The 17,527-nt window shown below is 50.4% G+C and overlaps 10 protein-coding genes across 10 annotated transcripts; 5 read left to right on the forward strand and 5 right to left on the reverse strand.

The window, feature by feature from the left end:
* Positions 1-118: 118 nt before the first annotated feature.
* CTAM01_08272 (oligopeptide transporter) lies at positions 119-2,887 on the forward strand (the record flags this gene model as incomplete). The annotated part of the gene is made up of 8 exons (XM_060524293.1): positions 119-436; positions 582-713; positions 771-1,149; positions 1,203-1,269; positions 1,333-1,454; positions 1,514-1,629; positions 1,684-2,688; positions 2,750-2,887. The coding sequence occupies 8 exons, from the start codon at positions 119-121 to the stop codon at positions 2,885-2,887; spliced, it is 2,277 nt and encodes a 758-aa protein (XP_060381136.1).
* Positions 2,888-3,210: 323 nt separating this feature from the next.
* On the reverse strand, positions 3,211-4,305 carry CTAM01_08273 (glutathione-dependent formaldehyde-activating enzyme; the record flags this gene model as incomplete). Its single annotated transcript, XM_060524294.1, has 4 exons — positions 3,211-3,525; positions 3,591-3,774; positions 3,826-4,004; positions 4,075-4,305. The coding sequence occupies 4 exons, from the start codon at positions 4,303-4,305 to the stop codon at positions 3,211-3,213; spliced, it is 909 nt and encodes a 302-aa protein (XP_060381137.1).
* A 312-nt stretch (positions 4,306-4,617) lies between these two features.
* On the reverse strand, positions 4,618-4,887 carry CTAM01_08274 (uncharacterized protein; the record flags this gene model as incomplete). The annotated part of the gene is made up of 2 exons (XM_060524295.1): positions 4,618-4,776; positions 4,828-4,887. 2 exons carry the CDS (start codon positions 4,885-4,887, stop codon positions 4,618-4,620), a joined length of 219 nt encoding a protein of 72 aa, XP_060381138.1.
* Positions 4,888-5,706: 819 nt separating this feature from the next.
* CTAM01_08275 (cupin domain-containing protein) lies at positions 5,707-6,249 on the forward strand (the record flags this gene model as incomplete). The annotated part of the gene is made up of 2 exons (XM_060524296.1): positions 5,707-5,883; positions 5,935-6,249. The coding sequence occupies 2 exons, from the start codon at positions 5,707-5,709 to the stop codon at positions 6,247-6,249; spliced, it is 492 nt and encodes a 163-aa protein (XP_060381139.1).
* A 1,339-nt stretch (positions 6,250-7,588) lies between these two features.
* On the forward strand, positions 7,589-8,354 carry CTAM01_08276 (short-chain dehydrogenase; the record flags this gene model as incomplete). The annotated part of the gene is made up of 2 exons (XM_060524297.1): positions 7,589-7,679; positions 7,732-8,354. The coding sequence occupies 2 exons, from the start codon at positions 7,589-7,591 to the stop codon at positions 8,352-8,354; spliced, it is 714 nt and encodes a 237-aa protein (XP_060381140.1).
* A 127-nt stretch (positions 8,355-8,481) lies between these two features.
* CTAM01_08277 (uncharacterized protein) lies at positions 8,482-9,723 on the reverse strand (the record flags this gene model as incomplete). The annotated part of the gene is made up of 3 exons (XM_060524298.1): positions 8,482-8,840; positions 8,907-9,474; positions 9,553-9,723. 3 exons carry the CDS (start codon positions 9,721-9,723, stop codon positions 8,482-8,484), a joined length of 1,098 nt encoding a protein of 365 aa, XP_060381141.1.
* A 1,502-nt stretch (positions 9,724-11,225) lies between these two features.
* CTAM01_08278 (PhlG protein) lies at positions 11,226-12,254 on the reverse strand (the record flags this gene model as incomplete). The annotated part of the gene is made up of 1 exon (XM_060524299.1): positions 11,226-12,254. The coding sequence occupies one exon, from the start codon at positions 12,252-12,254 to the stop codon at positions 11,226-11,228; it is 1,029 nt and encodes a 342-aa protein (XP_060381142.1).
* Positions 12,255-13,229: 975 nt separating this feature from the next.
* Positions 13,230-14,438, forward strand: CTAM01_08279 (DUF453 domain protein; the record flags this gene model as incomplete). The annotated part of the gene is made up of 2 exons (XM_060524300.1): positions 13,230-13,763; positions 13,824-14,438. The coding sequence occupies 2 exons, from the start codon at positions 13,230-13,232 to the stop codon at positions 14,436-14,438; spliced, it is 1,149 nt and encodes a 382-aa protein (XP_060381143.1).
* Positions 14,439-14,992: 554 nt separating this feature from the next.
* On the reverse strand, positions 14,993-15,355 carry CTAM01_08280 (uncharacterized protein; the record flags this gene model as incomplete). Its single annotated transcript, XM_060524301.1, has 1 exon — positions 14,993-15,355. The coding sequence occupies one exon, from the start codon at positions 15,353-15,355 to the stop codon at positions 14,993-14,995; it is 363 nt and encodes a 120-aa protein (XP_060381144.1).
* Positions 15,356-16,639: 1,284 nt separating this feature from the next.
* On the forward strand, positions 16,640-17,476 carry CTAM01_08281 (uncharacterized protein; the record flags this gene model as incomplete). Its single annotated transcript, XM_060524302.1, has 2 exons — positions 16,640-17,327; positions 17,406-17,476. The coding sequence occupies 2 exons, from the start codon at positions 16,640-16,642 to the stop codon at positions 17,474-17,476; spliced, it is 759 nt and encodes a 252-aa protein (XP_060381145.1).
* Between the last annotated feature and the right edge of the window lie 51 nt (positions 17,477-17,527).

The following is a 17,527-nucleotide window of genomic DNA, read 5'->3' on the forward strand; positions in this document are numbered from 1 at the left end:
CTCAAACTCTTTCCAGGTTTTCCCCCCTTCAGCCCGCGTTTTGTGTTTCACGACCTTTCCAGTTGCCCTTTGTCGAGCAATAGGTCCAGCTGTGGAGAAAGCATCCGACAAGCCCACCATGACCGAAGAAAAGGTAGCACCGGCCTCGGCCGTGGCCCCGGCTACCCGCGTCGACAGCGCCGAGCCCCGCCCCTCCTACACCGGCAGCGTCACTGTCCACCCCGATGAGAAGGGCGCAATGGGCGGCGAATGGACGGAACCCATCGTCGATACGAAGGTACCCGAGACTGAGGAGCACAAGGAGGAGGATCTCTACCGCCCGCTGAAGATGGATGCGAATATTCCTCATGAGGAGAACATCCTGACCGTTCGAGCTATTGTTGTTGGCTGTATTTTGGGTTCCTTGGTGAATGCATCCAACTTGTATCTTGGCTTGGTAAGTCCATTTCTCTTTCTGGGCATGAAGTGGTCCTTCCCGCAGCCCTAGACTGGCTGAGAGATCACCATTGCGAACTTAGACAACCGAAATTCGGCGATTTTCCTACAATTGTGAATCGTTCTGACATGAAATTGCTTTGAAGAAAACCGGCTTCACGTTTGTGGCCTCGATGTTTGGTGCCATTTTTGGATACGGAATCTTGAAGATGCTTTCGACAACGAACATTCCAATCCTCGGTGGAACCTTTGGCCCTCAAGAGAACTCCATTGTTCAAGTGAGTATGACCTGAATCCATAATGAGTGGCGGGAACACAAAACCTAACATACTTAGGCTGCTGCCACCGGTGCCGGAGGTATCGCAGGTATCTTCGTTGCAGGTATCCCTGCCATGTACAGGCTCGATCTCATGCCTAGCACGCCGGCTGGTGATATTGGCAAGATCTTCACCTTGACTCTCTGCTGCTCCTTCTTCGGCCTCTTCTTCGTTACGCCGCTGCGCAAGTTTTTCATCATTCGCACTGCCCGCGAGCTCAAGCTTATGTTCCCGACCTCGACCGCCACGGCCCTGACTATTCGATCCATGCACGCTGGTGTCAATGGCGCCCGTGAGGCCGCTATTAAGCTCAAGGCCTTGGGAATTGCCTTTGGAGTCTGTATCGCGCACCGCGTGGCATCGTACTACGCCATCGGAATTCTCTACGACTGGCATAGTAGGTCAACGCTTTTATCAAACGAGACCATTCTTAGACTGACCTTCTCTCAGTCATGTCATGGATCCACATCTGGTCCGGCTACACGAGCTCTGCTATGAACATCGAATCATGGGGATGGTGAGTGAAAATTGAGACTGGTGGTCATGTCAGTGGTGATGTTTGGCTGACACCGGACCGCAGGTACTTTGAGTGGACGACCGCTTTCATTGGCTCCGGTATGCTTATTGGCATGAACTCTGCCTGCTCCATGATGGGAGGAGCCGTTCTTGCCTGGGGAGTCATCGGACCCGTCCTGATTCATTGTAAGCCTCTCGGAGCCTCTAGATACTCTCACTTGCCAGATACTAACAGTCATCAACAGACGGCGAATGCATCGGTATCCAGGCCTCCGAAGACCCCAACTGGTCCGGTCTCTACTCCTTCACCTCCCTGAAGCACATCGGTCAAGGCCCGCCATCCCCCCGTTACTGGCTGCTGGTAAGTCTATACTCGGTTCCCTCACGAGACGAACCATGATCTAACATTACTTAGTGGCCCGGTGTCATGATCATGGTCTGCTCTTCCATGGGTGAGCTTATCGTCCACTGGAAGATCATCTACTTCGGTTTCGCCGCCGGCTGGAGGTCAATCTGCCTCTCCATCCACGAGACCGCGATGAAGAAGGGCAAGCGCATTGAATTCTTCGCGAAGTACGCAGAGGCGGAAGAGAAGCGCGAGGCTGATGCTGTCGAGGACCCCGCGACTCCCGAGCAACAGGTCAAGACCTGGATCTGGGTTGTTGGTCTCTTCGCGTCCATCATCCTGGCCTGCATCGTCATGGGTCTGCAATGGCAGGTCAACGTTGGTGTCACCATTCTTGCCTTGGTCCTTGCCTTCCTGTTCTCTTTCCTCGCCATCCAGATCGGTGGTGTCACTGATCAGACGCCCCTTACTGCTGCTGCCAAAGCCGCTCAGCTTGTCATCGGTGGTACCACCACCGGCGCCGGATACACCGTCCAGCACGCCCAGAAGATCAACCTCATCTCCGCCGGTCTCGCCGCCGGTGCTGCTGACGTTGCTACGGCTCTGACGTCCGATTTCCGTACCGGTTTCTTGCTCGGCACCCCTCCCAACAAGCAGTTCATCGCCCAGGCCATCGGAACCTTCGTCTCTGTCTGGCTCGCGCCCGGCCTGTTCGTTCTGTTTACCACTGCCTACCCTTGCATTACGGACGCCGAGGCCGAGCACTGCCCCTTCCTGGTTCCTTCCGTCAGTGCCTGGGCTGCCGTGGCCGAGGTTGTCACCAGCCCCAACGTCCCCATCCCTCGCTCTTCCGGCATCTTCGCCATTTGCCTCGGTATCTTCTCCATTCTCCAGGTCATCTTCCGTCACTACTACCTGGTTGGACCCCGCGAGAAGTACCAGCAATGGCTTCCTAACTGGGGTGCCATTGCCCTGTCTTTCGTCATTCCTGGTCCCGTCTTCGTCAACGCCGCCTTTGTCGGTGCCATTATTGCCTTCATCTGGCGCCGCTGGAAGCCTGCTTCCTTCGAAATTGTAAGTGCTGATCCGGCTATGTCACGTTGTTCCTTGGAACCAGAAACTAATTATTTGCTAGGCCTGCTATGCTATCGCTGCGGGTATGATCGCTGGAGAGGGTATGGGTGGTGTTATCGGCGCTGCCCTTCAACTCGGCAATGTCTCTAGTGACAGATATGGTACTGGAGGTCTGGCCTGCCCCGATAATGCTTGTTAAACTGGCAAAAGTTGTGGGAAGCAAGTATAGTCTCTGTCGGGTGTGGGACGAGTATGAAGGTCGGAGGCCGTCACCTTTCCAAAGGAGCCTGGTCTTCAGTCGGGTCCTTGCTGTCGGTTGATCATTGAGCCGCTCTGGCTGAGCTGTTGGTAGCCGAGTCCGAGGCCAGCTTCACTCCCATCATCTAGAGCTGCACTGCCCTCTACAAATATGATTGAAGATGTTAGCCATGAGTTATAATATTGTAATACAAAGATGGACCCCTCGAGGTCATGATCATACGCAAAAACCACTGTAGTAAGACCATGAAACAAGGTGTTTCCTCATTCCGACACAACATAGCCCTCCGTCCCGTCATTGCTCCACTCTATATTAACACTATCCCACTCGAGGCCTTCAAGAACGCGAACATTCAACGGCTGAATCTCGAGCTGCTTTCGCACAAACTCCTGCCTTGCCTCAGGAAGCTTGGCAACCAACTCCTTAGGGGGCCCATACAGGTTGCCAAAGCAGTGCACGCCACAGGTACGGCAAAAAGGCGAGCCATTGAATTTGCGGCCAAACTGATAGTCCAGAGCCTGGTCTTTACCGACGATACTTACCTCAGACTGATGAGGATACACACCGATGAAGCCATTCTAGGTCCCATTGCAGATTAGCACATTTTGAACACAATGAGTCGGATCATAAACTCTTCACATACGCGAACACATATACTACAATTATCTTCCTTGATCTGAACTTCGGACAGAGGCTTGCTCTTGAGCGCGATTTGAACGGCACCGCAGTCGCAGCCTCCGGTGTAGAGCGTGAGGTCATCTCCAGGAACGTCGGGCAGCGAACCGCAGAACTCAGCCGGCGCAGATGTAGATGCCTTCTCAACAAGGCTATCTTTTAGTTAGCTGTGTCTAGCCTCCTACCAGTCTTGCTTAACTCACCTCAGAGAGCCTGGATACGGCATATATGCATCCGGGGCACCGGTGGTTACGATGTTTCTCCCCTTAATGAACACATGTTGGAAATCAGAGACAAGCACCCGAAAGTTGATGCCTTTCTTCCCAGCTTGAACGCCGGAAGTGTGTGTTCCGAAGAGAGCAGTGCCGCAGACATTGCAGAACTGTCGTTTTGTTATCAGCCAGTCGTCTCAGACTACATTAGTGATGCTCCTTCTACCAAGGTAAACATACCTCATGCCTCAAAGCCTCGCTATCCGATCCGGTATAAGTTGTCAATGTTTCGCTAGAGCACCCCTTTGTGATTTTCAAGCTATCACCGGCATCATAGATCCAGACATGTCCCTTTTTTACACACAGCGAGCAGTCGCAAATCACCAAGGACGGATGCTCTGGCAATTGAACCTCGTATTGGTTCACGCCACAGTGGCAGTTACCCTGTAAGGTTCTCAGTGCGGTCTCCATGGCGTTCCGACTACAATGGCTATGGGACGCGCGCCGGTGAGTAAAGCTCAGGGTTTCAGGGTGTGCTGAGACATCAGCATAGGTACTCCAAGATAAAGAAGCAAGGTCCTTATGAAATCAGAAAGCAAAGGTTTAGATTCACCATAAGCAGGCAGCAACCGACAACTTCCTGCTTACGTGGTCGGCTATCGGCACAGCTGTTCATGTCCTACTATGCCCGATTCATCGCTTGCCCCGCACTTGCAGGATTGCATCTTATGCATCACGGTGGCACGAGACTCACTTATCTAAGTCGGCGTGAACACTTGAGGTTCAAATGCGATCGAAAGCAGCGCCGCTAGAGCAGTAATTATCACGGAGAATATCAAGGAGTCCTCTGAACCAAATCTTGACCGGGACGCGCCGCGAGGATGGAGAGTCGACTCCGGCTGTGGCGCATGATGTAGGTGCATTTGTGTACAGTGTGGGCGTCAGGGTAAGCCTCGAAGAACTCTGGGGCTGGGTCTAGACCACTGAAGGTCGCTGGTCCCCGCAGCCCCCTCGTAGGGCTAAGTCTAGCATGACGAGCATGAATTCATGCATTTGACGTTTAAGGCTTGATGTAACTGAGTTGGATAGATCTACGAGAATGGCTGGACGAGTCAACGAGAGTGAGTGTGACGATTGAGGAGTTGGTAGCAGGCAGTGTGTTGATTATCATCGAATCGATGGAGCAACTTGGGATGATGTTCCGCATCCCCAACGACGCTGCAGACTGTTGTCTTGATCAGTGAAACGACAAGATGCCTTCACAATTGTCCAGGTGTTTGAGCACTTGAAGGAACCACCTATGCATTTGGTTCATTAATGTAACGAAAGGTTCGAATATGCCATAAAGCAGTGACGGTAGCGCAAGCCGTGGGCTGGCTCCGGCGACCTCCGGGCCCCCGGCGCTTCCCCGGAGAAGTGGGCCTACCCCGGCGTACTTCCGGCAGTTGTTGACAAACGATTGAAGGTACCGCACACGTCACCACCTTGATCAACTTGAAAGTATGCCACCATGATTCTTTGGACGAGTAAGGTTCAATCCACGTGGCTTACGCACCCTTGTGAGTTACATGTGCTCATTGATTCGGGGGACTGACGGGGTTTGGGTGGCTACTGGGTCTGGTTGATCGATGACGTATCAATCCCCGAAGAATCATAGTATCATCATCATATTAATCTCTGACAGCCCTGCGTTTCTATCCAAGGTTTCCTATTGGGAAGCGAAATAATGATCCTTCTACGCGACAAGTACAAATATCAGAGATGTTTTCTTCCAAGCTCTATCGCGCTATACGCCCTCTCTGCAGCAGTTTATCTATTCCCCCCCACACATCAAAACCAGTCCAAGCTAAGAAAGCTTTCTCGACTACCAAAATGTCTACCTTCCCAACCCCGTCCAGTGATCCTCCCAAGAAGGAAATGCAGTATTTCCCCGATATGACTGCGGCCTTGCCGTCCGAGTCTGGAGAGTTTCGCCGTGTTCTTTGGACAGGCTTGTACTCCCAGCTAGTCCTGATGACTGTACCTGTCGATGGTGATATTGGCGAAGAGGTACAAGTTTGACCCCCATTTCTGCCACGAATTTGACTTACAAAGCCTTAGGTTCATACCGTCGATCAAATCCTTACCTTCACATCGGGCAAGGGTCTCGCGCAGGTTGCCGGCACGGAGCAAGAAGTCAAGGCCGGCGATATGGTAATTGTACCGGCAGGAACCAAGCATCAATTCTTGAACAAGGGGCCGACACCATTAATCTTGTACACGGTTTACTCACCAGCTGAGCACAAGTCAACAACGGTTCATAAAACCAAGGAACAGGGCGACAAGGAAGAGGAGGATGGTATCGATGTAGCCCCAGAATGGAGTCGACGTAGCAAGGAGCAGAATGAGAAAGAGGGCTGGGTGAAGGGGGAGTAGGTAACTTACTGAGTGTAGATAATTACGAATGATACTGATGGCTCGACCGTAATTTCCTGGTTTTCACGGCTGCGAAGTCCCTACTTCAAAGCTTGAAGTTGACAGTCCTCTCCGATTACCTAAAAAGGGCCTTATTAAAGTAGCTTGCGCAACCGTAGTGGTATGCTTTCATTGCCGAGATCCGAAAAAGCAAATTCAGCGGCCTCAGAGACCTATATGAGGACAGCACTTATTAAAAAGTCTCTCTTGTGATTGCGATTTGATGCTTGATGTTAGCGAAGCTAACCTTTTGGTATTTTTCTTGAATAGACGTAAGCTTGCTATCCAGGTCATTAAGGTATGCAACGATGCACTGTTAGCGAGCGACTGAAACCTTAGATAGGCAGTTGAAAGATATAACATGCATATGTATCTCTCTCTCGGAGACGATCTGTACTCGCTTTGATGAACGCGCGTGACTTGGAGCGAAAGTGATGGCTTGGCAACTCGGCGGAATTAAGTCTCAGTCGATTCGCAACAGCTATTATATTGAGTTACGAAGCGTCTATCTTCTTGATGACTAATACACCAAGAATTGAAAAGAGCTCAAATTTTCAGGTACAAGGGTCCCTTTAGTGATGCGTGATAGGCGCGCGTTATAGACCTAAGGAAAGTGAAGCCCAGTACGTGAAGACATGATTAAAGGGCGACACCCTTCATATTTTCGAAAAAGGTTGCCGCCTTGACGGACGAACGAGCGGGGAAACAATTTGCCCGACGGCTGACTAGGGATGGTCAAACAATGGCCTACAGACAAAGGTCCAATCAACTTAAAGAAGGTATATTGATCAGTGATTGTATGTCACTGCAGTTAACTGTAGAACCCAGTCTTCAACACTGTGTCAGTTCGGAGAGATAGAATACCCAACTTGTGGACTTCCTGGATGAGGGCTTATGTAGGGGTGAAATTGACTTGAATCTTATGTGGATGGAATTACACTCATATCGCAAGGGCGCTTCATGGCTGCAAGTCACGCTTCTGGCTCAAATCGAATATGCCACCATTGTTGCTTGATTAGTCCGAACTGACTGGGTTCCACCATGTCTTCGATTCATATTGAATTTAGAATATACTGTAATCGCCTGTTTGATCGGAGATTTTATGAGTCCGTGTCGGACATCTTGAAGCAGCATTTTCGTGACAGTGACTGGAAGCGGGCCCGCAAAGACAAGTTTTATATGGACAGCAGCATTAGGCCCTCCGCATATTTAAATAAATGAGCACCACGGCCATTCATATACTTCACTAACATCACATCAATTCATCATTCAAATTTCCAACATCGGATTTCTAACCAATATGAGCCGTACCACATTCCTAGGCACCGGTGCTGGTCGCGGCATTGGCTCAGGACTTGTCGCTAGCCTCTTGCTGAGACCATCCTCAACAAGTGGAAGCTGCAGTCTGAGATCCTTCAAAAGGGCCTGCTAAAGCTCTACTAGACCTGCCAAAGGGCGGAGGTTCCAAAATCATCATCGTCAAGATCGACTCTTCCGTCGAAACCGTCCCCGCGGAAGCCGTTTCGATACTACAGCGGGATCATAGCATCACCGCTTTAGACGTCGTTATCGCGAATGCCGGTATTGCCCATTCGAGTGGCCCTGTCATCAAAACTTCGACTGTTGCAATCAGAGATCGCCTTGCTGTCCACACGATCGGACCTCTCTTGTTGTTCCAGGCAACAGCTCCGCTACTCAGAGCTAGTAAGACTGGTCGTCCGGTCTTCGTAGCCGTTACCTCCATTGGTACGATCTCCGGCATGGAGTCCCTGGAGACTTTACCGCCGGCATTGAGCCCTTACGGAGCCAGCAAAGCTGCGATGAATCGGTTCATTCGGAGATTGCATTTCGAGGAGATGTGGCTCACGAGCTTCCTCTTGCATCCCGGCACCGTCGCCACAGACATGGTGAAATCCGTAATCGACGGTACAGATTTGAAGCTTGGAGATCTCGGAGCCATAACTGTGGGGCAAAGTATTTCAGATCTTGTGCAAAGGGTTGATACCGCGTCGAGGGATGTGAGCGGAACTGTTCAGAATCATGATGGAACTCATTTGCTGTGGTAAATCGAGTTTATGGCCTCGCAATTGACAAAACCGAGCAAGCTCGTACAAGGATCTACATAGGCTAGACTAGAAAGTTTAACCTGTAAGATTATGAAGCCTCTCATGACCAGCGCCCCTCATCAGTTATTCAAGGGAGCCAAACGGCATTTGCGCAGCAACCTCCGTCGTTAAGGTCCAAGTGAGCCACAACATCGGCAGAGGCACCATCATCGCCCATTTCCCAGATCTCCACGAAGCCGGCAGAGCTATCAGTGATAGCAACAAACTGATCGCCGAAATCGCTCGGGGTGACAGCATTTGCGCTTCCACCGCTGGAGGTCGTGGGAGTCAGGAAGTTTTGCTTGTTTACAGATCCGTCGTCGTTGAGAGCCAGGATTGAAATGTACCCGGTGCTGTTGGCATTGCGTGCTCGTGAGGTAGCCCAGAGATATTTTGCGCTGTACGACAGAGCAACCTCATCCGACCAGTACTCGGTATCATTTGCGCCTTGATTAGTAGACTGTTAGCAATATGAAGCTCCTCAAGGATGCAGGAAGCTGTAGTCAGACTCACCGTCAGGAATTAGAGGGTATGAGATATCAGCGTATGCTGGAATACCCGTGCTGGTGTCGATTTTGTAAACTCCAACCTCATTCGTCCCCTCGTGAACGACGTAAAGATAGTTGCCAGTGGGGTGGGCAGTGCCATGCCGAGGATCGGCGCCTTCAACAGGAGCAGTAACATTGGCAACATACGTCAACTCTCCCGTGGTGTTGTCAACAGAGTGTACCCAAATGGCGTTCCCCGTGTCATCAAGTGAGTACATGAATGCTCCTGCTGGATCGAAAGCAGTACCATGAACTCCAGAGGAAGAGGAGTAGTTGTACTCCTGAATCGACTCAACGAGAAGACCATACGAGTCTACCGACATGACGGTTCCACAAGCACCAAATGGTTGACCATAGACTGCATATGGGGAGACGGGGGATGGCCTGACGAAAATCGAGAGTTGCTTGCACGCTCCCTGGGATGTCACAATATTACCGGGAGAGATCTGAAGATCATCGGTGAGGGGATAGCTGACGTAGACGCTACTACCTGTGTCTTCGAAAGCATTTCCATAGATGACCTTCTTGTCATGCTAATTCCGTGCGTGAGTCACTGACTAGTAAAAAGGGTCCGGATTACTAACGCTTAAAGAGATCCATGAGCTGCTCACGTTTACAGACGTGTTGGCAGCTAAAGTTAGCGTGCGGGCAGCATCCTCAAATTCCAAGGTGTACAGGTAAGGTGTACCGAACGTTCCGACTATCAGTTGATGGTTCAGGGCGTTCGTAGCTGGCATTAAACCTGATGCTAAGAGCACCGACTTAAGGAAGCTGGAAAACATAGTAGACGAAGGAGTAGTCAAGGAGGTAGAAGCGACAGATGCTGTTGCTCTTGACAGCTTCCTAGGTTGGACTGCATGCGCGTCTTATACAGTGGCTTGGCAAATTGACCCTTCACCGATCAAGGAAGTCAAATAGATTGACAGTATCCCTACTCTAGTTTGTTTCTGATATGCGTACGCGTTTATTCCATGGCCGGTGGGGAGGCCCTGACGATCCTCTGGGGTCTCGAATCCTAGCTCCTGGTGACGATGCTTGGTTTCACAGCGACCCGATTGGCTGAAGGTCTGGTGTAGGGGGCCAACAGATGCAGACGACAGCGGGAATTTGTGATATTCGCGACGGCCCGGAATGTGGGGGGACGGGGCAAGGATGGCTGTTATGCACAACTGACTGAGAGATGTGCCAGACCCGTATTGCGCAGGTCGGGTTATTGTAGTTATTTTTGTTGAGATTTTAGGGTTGAATGCAACCTCGAGAGCAGTTTATATAGCTCATACCTCCTCCTCTGTCAAGATGTGAAGGTCCACGATCGACATCGCTATCAGGGGGTAGATGATCCGACCACACGACCACGTAAGACTACTTCAATGTCGAGCACCGTTCGCTTTTCTGTTAGCGATGTTTCGAGAGAAACATCCACGACGCAAGATTCATAATGGCCTGAGAAGTTCTCGCATAGATCAACTGCAGCGGGAGAATACAGTGGGTACCTGACTGAGTAAGGTATGATGATCTGACGAAGCCGGTATCTGAAGCGTTCACAATCCCATGCAGAGTCATCACCCAGACGACCACCCGTATCAGCTTGCTGCTGTAAAAAAACTTAGACGCGGTAGAAGTCTTGGAAAGACATCGGCATAATGAGCCTGGACACAGAGGATCCGAAAGACGGACGCGTGTAAGCGACAATACGATCGCGCTGCGCAATGACTTCAAATCCTGGCCAAGTTGCTCGCGGCACTGCATTAGCATCACAAGGCTAGCCGTTAATACTAATATACTTGATGGACCTGTTCTATAATTTTTAGGCTGTGAGATATCACATAAATATGCTCGAGGTTCATCAAAGATTGTGAGTTCGGATTACGTTTAGCTTAGCACACCAATAAGCAATGGTTACTACAGAACTACACACCGACTATGTCTACCGTCTCCAACAATGGTATCATTATTCATCTGAAAATCAAAGATTTGCCCCGAAGCCGTGCATCACTCCTACTAACCCTTTTCCTCATGTCCCGCATGCAGAGTTGATAATAGTCCTGAAAGGTTGCCACGAATCGAATGCCTGAGAACGTGGGCTCATTTACTGGTTGGGTTTCTCTGATATTTTGAACGATGGTATTAAACAGACCAAACTAGATCGCTCTAATTATGACTATAGTGACTTACCAGCCCCGGCACTAAGGCACAGTATCTCTTTTATTCGACTTTTGATATCACTCTGGGGAGTAGAAGACTAAAACCTCATTCACAGGCAGCATTACATGGTATATCCTGCTCAAAGCTTCCCGTCCATATAATCTGCGTACAAACTTGGCAGGAAAGAAGCCAAATTAGTGAACTCGGTCTGATCATGAATGAAATGCTCATAGGCAATGTTGTCTCCAGCCATGCGATGCTTGAAACCCAGCGCGCCAGCAAGGTAGTCGATCCCAACCTTCATACCCATCACTTTGTAGTGAATGCCCCCACCAAGCCAATACCGACTTCGCAGTTCGAGACCATCCTCAGTCTTGCGCCAGAGGTGCAGGAAATCCCCAATTTTGAGGTTTGAAACCAGGCCATCGCGCAATTCCGCACAAACAGCGGCCTCGTAACCCGCAGCTTTGAGCTCCTCCCACGGCAGGCCGTACTGCGCCGGGTCGACAAAGTGGATATTCACAGTCATCTTGGTTGCACCGATAAACTCCGTTACACGGTGCGTGGAGCCGAGCCATTTTTGCGTGTGAGAGAGGTCAGTGCGATGTAGCCGGTCCGCGTAAGTCGATCGCGCGGCCAGGTGGTCGTACGGGAACCACAGGGCATAGCGCTCGGGCTCGACGCTGTGCCACCAGAACCACCAGCGGACCATGTCTCCTGTCGATCCAGGGAAACGAGTCCGTGACGTGACGTACGCTGTCCCGTCGGGGAGGGAACGCCATCCATTCTCGTGAGCGTGGTAGCCCGGTTCGAGCAGGCGGCGCGATTCTGTGGTTGGGAGAATGCCCTCTACTGGCATTGGCTCGCGGATATACTGCGGAATGTCGGCGTAGAGGTAGAGATCTTTGTTGCAGTATTTCGCGTATAGCTTGCTCTTCATCCGGTTCTCATTGTAAGTGAAAGCTTTTTGTGTTTCGAGCGGATAGTACGTAAGAGGAATTTTCGCTGGGTAGCCATCTTTGTCGGGATTCTGACTTTGGTTCGTTGTCGTTGTATTTGGTGTTCGGGTGTCATTCCTACTCGGCAACGTTCCCGTCACTAATTGGCCTCTTAGTGCGGCGATCCGCGCCGCGGACCTTTGACGCAGAGATCCAGATCCAGACTCCATTATGCTACTTTTGCACCGTCTTTTGGGCTTTGGTGTCGAGTAGAGGAGAGAAATAAAGACGGGCAAGGCAGTACGACGTTTATGGCGTTGAGCTTATTATTAACCGCCAGGGCCGTGGAGGCTTGTGCGGAGATCCCCCAGGTTTGACTTCCATCTGAAGTGCGCCCCTTGACCTCGGCTCCGTTCACGTGTTGCTGAAACCCCGTAATTGTACGAACGACCTACCTATCGGATTGGATCTTTCGGACTTTCACAGCCTTGTACAAGAAAGCATGCCACTCATCAATTACCTTCGGGATTCGGAGCCAGTAGAAGTAGGGAAACATTGCTCATCATCAAAGACTGTGACTTTTCTTTGTTCAGATTCTAGGGGTAGGTCCAGAACCAGTGGAGAATCTTGTTGGGAAGACCGATGCGTTGTATAGGTTTACAAGAACTCCAGTGGCATAATTGAGCCGAACCATTCTGGACCTTTCGTAGCTTGCCTTGATGCTTGCTCTAATTATCCTACCTGTCACCTACTTGCTTTCTTGGACGATGATCATGTGACAGTCTTATCGTATTCTATTGAGCACAGTAATGCCAAAGACTTAAGGATCTGAAGAAGTTGCAACAATTCCGAGGCTTTTGATTAGTTGTTTATCCTGAACTGATGGCGCAATGAAGTAGGTGCACAGCTCACACCGTGACCTTCATCCGTTACTGTTGTCAAGATAACAGTTGAGGTAATTGGTGGAAGACGCCTCTGTCGTCAGCGGCTGGTGAAATTTATGGTATCTTCCGGTGCTGCTGCCGCACTAACTAGGCGCGGAACAATCCATCCTACGTGCGGGCCATTGCTTCAGTCACATACCTAAGCATAAGAAAGTTAACAACACCATACTTCTCACCACGCCTCAGCCATTCTCAGGAGATTCTCCAATAAACCATCATTCTGGACCTTCATTATTGTTGACCTGAGCTGCAACGCAAACCATGGCTGCTGCAAAACTCCTGAAAGCTCCTAATGTGTTCGCCACGTTCATCCGGGGCGGCACTAGCAAAGCACTCTTTTTCCATGCAAAGGACCTTCCCAAATCAGGAACAGCCAGAGATGAGTTTCTCATACGTGTCATGGGATCGCCTGATCCCGGCCAAATTGACGGAATGGGCGGTGGACGCATCGTAACCTCAAAAGTTGCCATCGTCCAGCCTTCGGAAAGACCTGATGCAGACGTTGACTACACATTTGCTCAAGTCGGTCTCGATGAAGCAACCGTTTCATACGGTGCTAATTGTGGGAATATTTCGGCTGGTGTTGGTCCTTTCGCAATCAATGAGGGACTGTTAAGAACAGACAATTGGCAGAATCGCAAGAGAGTGGTCAAAATCTACAACACCGGGACAAGCGCAATTTTGATTGCCCATGTTCCGATTGATGATTCAAATGGGCGAGCATTAGAGAAGGGTGACTATTCGATATCTGGATGCCCCGGGACCGGTGCTCCTATTTTAATGGACTATTCACAGGTAGGTTTGGTCGTAGAGCCAGATTCAACTTGAACGTGGCGATGCTGAATCCAGCCGCAGACAGCAACACCTGAACGAATGCTACCCACTGGCAACCCGATAGATACACTCAAATGCACATTTGGCACAGTCGAAGCTACGTACTGCGAAGTTGGCAATGCTATCGCGTTTATCGCTGCGCAAGACCTCGGCATCCAAGGCAACGAGACAGTGAGCGCCATTGACAGCAATTCTGAGCTCATCGCTCGCGTCCGAGAAGTTAGAGGACGGATATCTGAGAAGCTTGGCAAATGCAAAGCCTGGAATCAGGTTGATGAACAGTCCCCGATGCTTCCGATGGTTGCCTTGGTCTCAAAGCCAACGTCGGAAGAGGGACATATTCAAGCGCGCCTGTTTCTTGATAATCATTGTCACCCAAGTATGGCCGGAACAGGAGGGGTTTGTACGACTGCTGCCAGCCGGATCGAAGGTTCAGTCCTCAATCGTCTGTTGAGTCCTGCCACATTAGCCTGTGGCACTCTCAAAATCCAACATCCCGCGGGCCATCTCCCAATGTCTGTTAAAACCATAGCTGCGGGACAAGGGGAAACGTTGCCTGCTTTCAGCGTTTTGGGTTTCGTCCGCACTGCGAGATATATCTTCCAGGGGCAACTATTTGTTCCCAGCGATATCTAGGAGGCGTACCCTTTACCCTGTTCATGGCTTTGAAACAATTTCACGCTAAGTATATCATCTACGTTTAAGATTTAGATGGCCGGGTGGATTCAGACTCTTTGAGAAGATGCAAACTATGGCGATCCTGTGCAACGCTCGTGTGTCAGCATTGAATATGAAGCATTTGAGTACTTGAGAGCCATTCAGACATACAACATATCCACAAAACCACCAGTGACGAGGAGTTCGATTCCCCAAGGTAAGTACTTATGCATGAATTAACAACACGACAAATTGACAGCTCCTTAGCAAGTAGTAAGATAGGAGTAATTTTCTTGTGACGGTATTCATTCCATCGTACCTTAACCTGCTTCGACTGCCCAAAGAAAGTAAAGTGAGGCAAAGACGCATGCTTGAGGCTGCTCAATCGCAACGGAAGCACTGACAGCTTCATTTTGTCGGCTGCCGGCATGAACCGCACGCTGGTCAGTTGAAGCTAGGGAGGCGAAACTAATGGACCCCAGGGGGTAGCTTTCCGGTATTCCGACATTCTGCCATGGAAGTGTTTGGTGAGATTATATGACCCGGAACATGTTTTCTTTGACACCTCTTTTCAATCCTTCGGCCTTTCCGCCTTCGTACTCAACCCCAGATGCGCCGCCGTCTCCTGAGATGCCCTCGAGCTTCAATCGCAGCTCCTCATCCTGCTCTGCTATAGTCTTCTTCCTCTTTTCCGACTGTGCATTGGCATTGGCGGGCGATTTCGTTTCTACTGTATCTTTACGAGCGGTCGTCTTGGAAGTTGCGGTGTGTGGCGAGACGGTACTGAGACGCGTTGAGAGATTGAGCGCGTTTGTTTTACCCGACGCGGCCGACACGCGTCTTGATGTCGGAGTGAGCAATCTCAGCGGCGACTTGGTGATGATTTTCTGTAGCATTTGATACTTGTGGTTGAACCGTCTGGGGATAGCGAAGTTGGTGAGGTCAGAATTCAACAAAGGATGCAGGTGTACATTTTCGTCGTCTTTCGTCACGCTTGTTTCACAGATGGCCCATGCTTCCCCCAGTGGCGGAATAGCTAGCGAGAGACCCCGGATGAAAACGGTCACGTAGATTGAGAATGGGTGAGCCAGCAGTTTATCACAATTTACATGTCATATGGCATGTTCACACCTGATCGTTTTGGGGAGCTCCTCAGGAGATGTATATTTGGATGTCCTCCTGGGTCCTCATGCTCCATCAGTCCAAACAACAGCCATTGTCAGAGCGGAGAGATTTCTTATGTAATGCGCTCAGAGGATCACCTAGGCACAAGACTTGTCTCCTTCATTCATCCTCCGTACCACGCAATCAACTTAAATGGACTCTGAAGGTCTAGGCGAAGGGGATTTTCATGGAAAATGAGTGATACGATTTATACAGGGCATGCATCTTCATGAATTTGGTGAAGCTCATGAGCTACCTATACGTCGTTGCGTGAAGGGGCAGCCTCTCTTCGCGCCGGTGAAGATCACAGGCCCTTCCGGCGGCTTTACAGTTGAGATCTGCACAGGGATGCGATCCAAAATTTCAGGTCTCTCATCGAAGGGAAACATCGCCTTCTGACAAGAGGAAACGTTCAGCTACCTACACCACAATGCAATGTGTGTGACGTAACATATCCGTCCTCGGAGCCGAACATAATCTCTCCTAAGCCTTTAGTTGGAGCACACGGCGCCGCAGCAGCAGTGGCTGTGCCGCTCTGCCTTACTAACCGACTCCATCAAGGCTTCTCCGAGACAAGGTTGCACATCCTTCGCGACGACACCGCCAATGACCTAAAAGGCCTGTAAATCATGGCCCATTTTAGAGCCCGAATTTAGGTGCCTAGTCAGCTTCCAGAACAAGACCCCTTATCACAGGGCGCACCGTTCTCCTTGGCTGCAGCGTGTGACAACACCTGAGCTGGGCGTGGCCTCATTCCGAGCTCTGCTCAGCCACTTATGGTTGTTCCTTACGTTGGCGAATATGTTACAATCGCTTGCAGTGGAGAGAAAGGAGGAGCGCATGAGTGCCTTATTTGAGGGTGATACACCCCACGCCGAGGCACGCCCAACACGAAGTCTTTGACTACACAGCATTCACCTCTTAACTTCGTTTTTCAGTCACAGCTGGGACTGCACCATACTAGCGACAACCAAAACAACCCAACCAGCAATCGCAACTCACACACATCGCTCAAAATGACAACAAAACCCTCCATGCTTGATGTTGACGTGGAACCGCCAACTTATGACAACACCGTCAGCGACTCAAGGGCACAGCTCAGCTGTGGAGAAACACCAACCTTGTTCCTGGATAAAACGACAATCTTCGCCCATACCTCACCACCTCGCGCGCTCTATGAGCTGAGCAACGTTGTGACTGACGCAAAGTCATTGGTGTATGGAGTTCAAAAAGTGGTTTACAGAGTCTCTTCAGAAGCTGGCAGCGACAAAGTGAGAACCAGATTGGACCACATCTACGACTTCACACAGGACCCACTCAAGGGACTCGAAAGCTTCAGTATGCAGCTGAACGATGTCACGGTTATTCAGGGTCAGATGAGCTCTAAGAGAACATATAAGGAAGTCTACCTGATGCCCGGCGTCTCTGGGTGGAAGGTAAAAGATCACTTCAAGGCCGGCGATAGCGCGGTGCACCAGATGAAGCACCAAGATGAGATCCACTGGAAAAACATGAAGGGAGAAGTTGTCGCTATTGAGTCAGTCGCAAAGAGAGACAAGGAAAAGAAACTATTAAGCATGCCCCAGTTGGATGTCATACTCCCTATGGACCACAAGGAGTTGGACCTGTTGGTAACAAGCTGGATGGCGAGGCTCTGGAGGCAGTCAGCTGATGAAACCAAGGACCCCATGACCTGGAAAGACTGTAAGTGTTCTGATCCCCAGCATTATCCATCGCTTGGAATTTTTGCACAATCACATACTGATTTCTGCATGCACACAGTCAAGGAGATTTCCAAGATCGCCCTTAGCAGAAACAAGCTCGGAAACACTTGGGCGTTAGGTGGAGTCTGAGGCTTGTTCTTGTAGGGCAGATTGGATAACTAAAGTACCTGAAGTAGTTGC

The sequence above is a fragment of the Colletotrichum tamarilloi genome (genome assembly GCF_030869305.1).
Source record: "Colletotrichum tamarilloi strain Tom-12 chromosome Unknown Scaffold_28.1, whole genome shotgun sequence".
In the NCBI taxonomy this organism is placed as follows: Eukaryota; Fungi; Ascomycota; class Sordariomycetes; order Glomerellales; family Glomerellaceae; genus Colletotrichum; species Colletotrichum tamarilloi.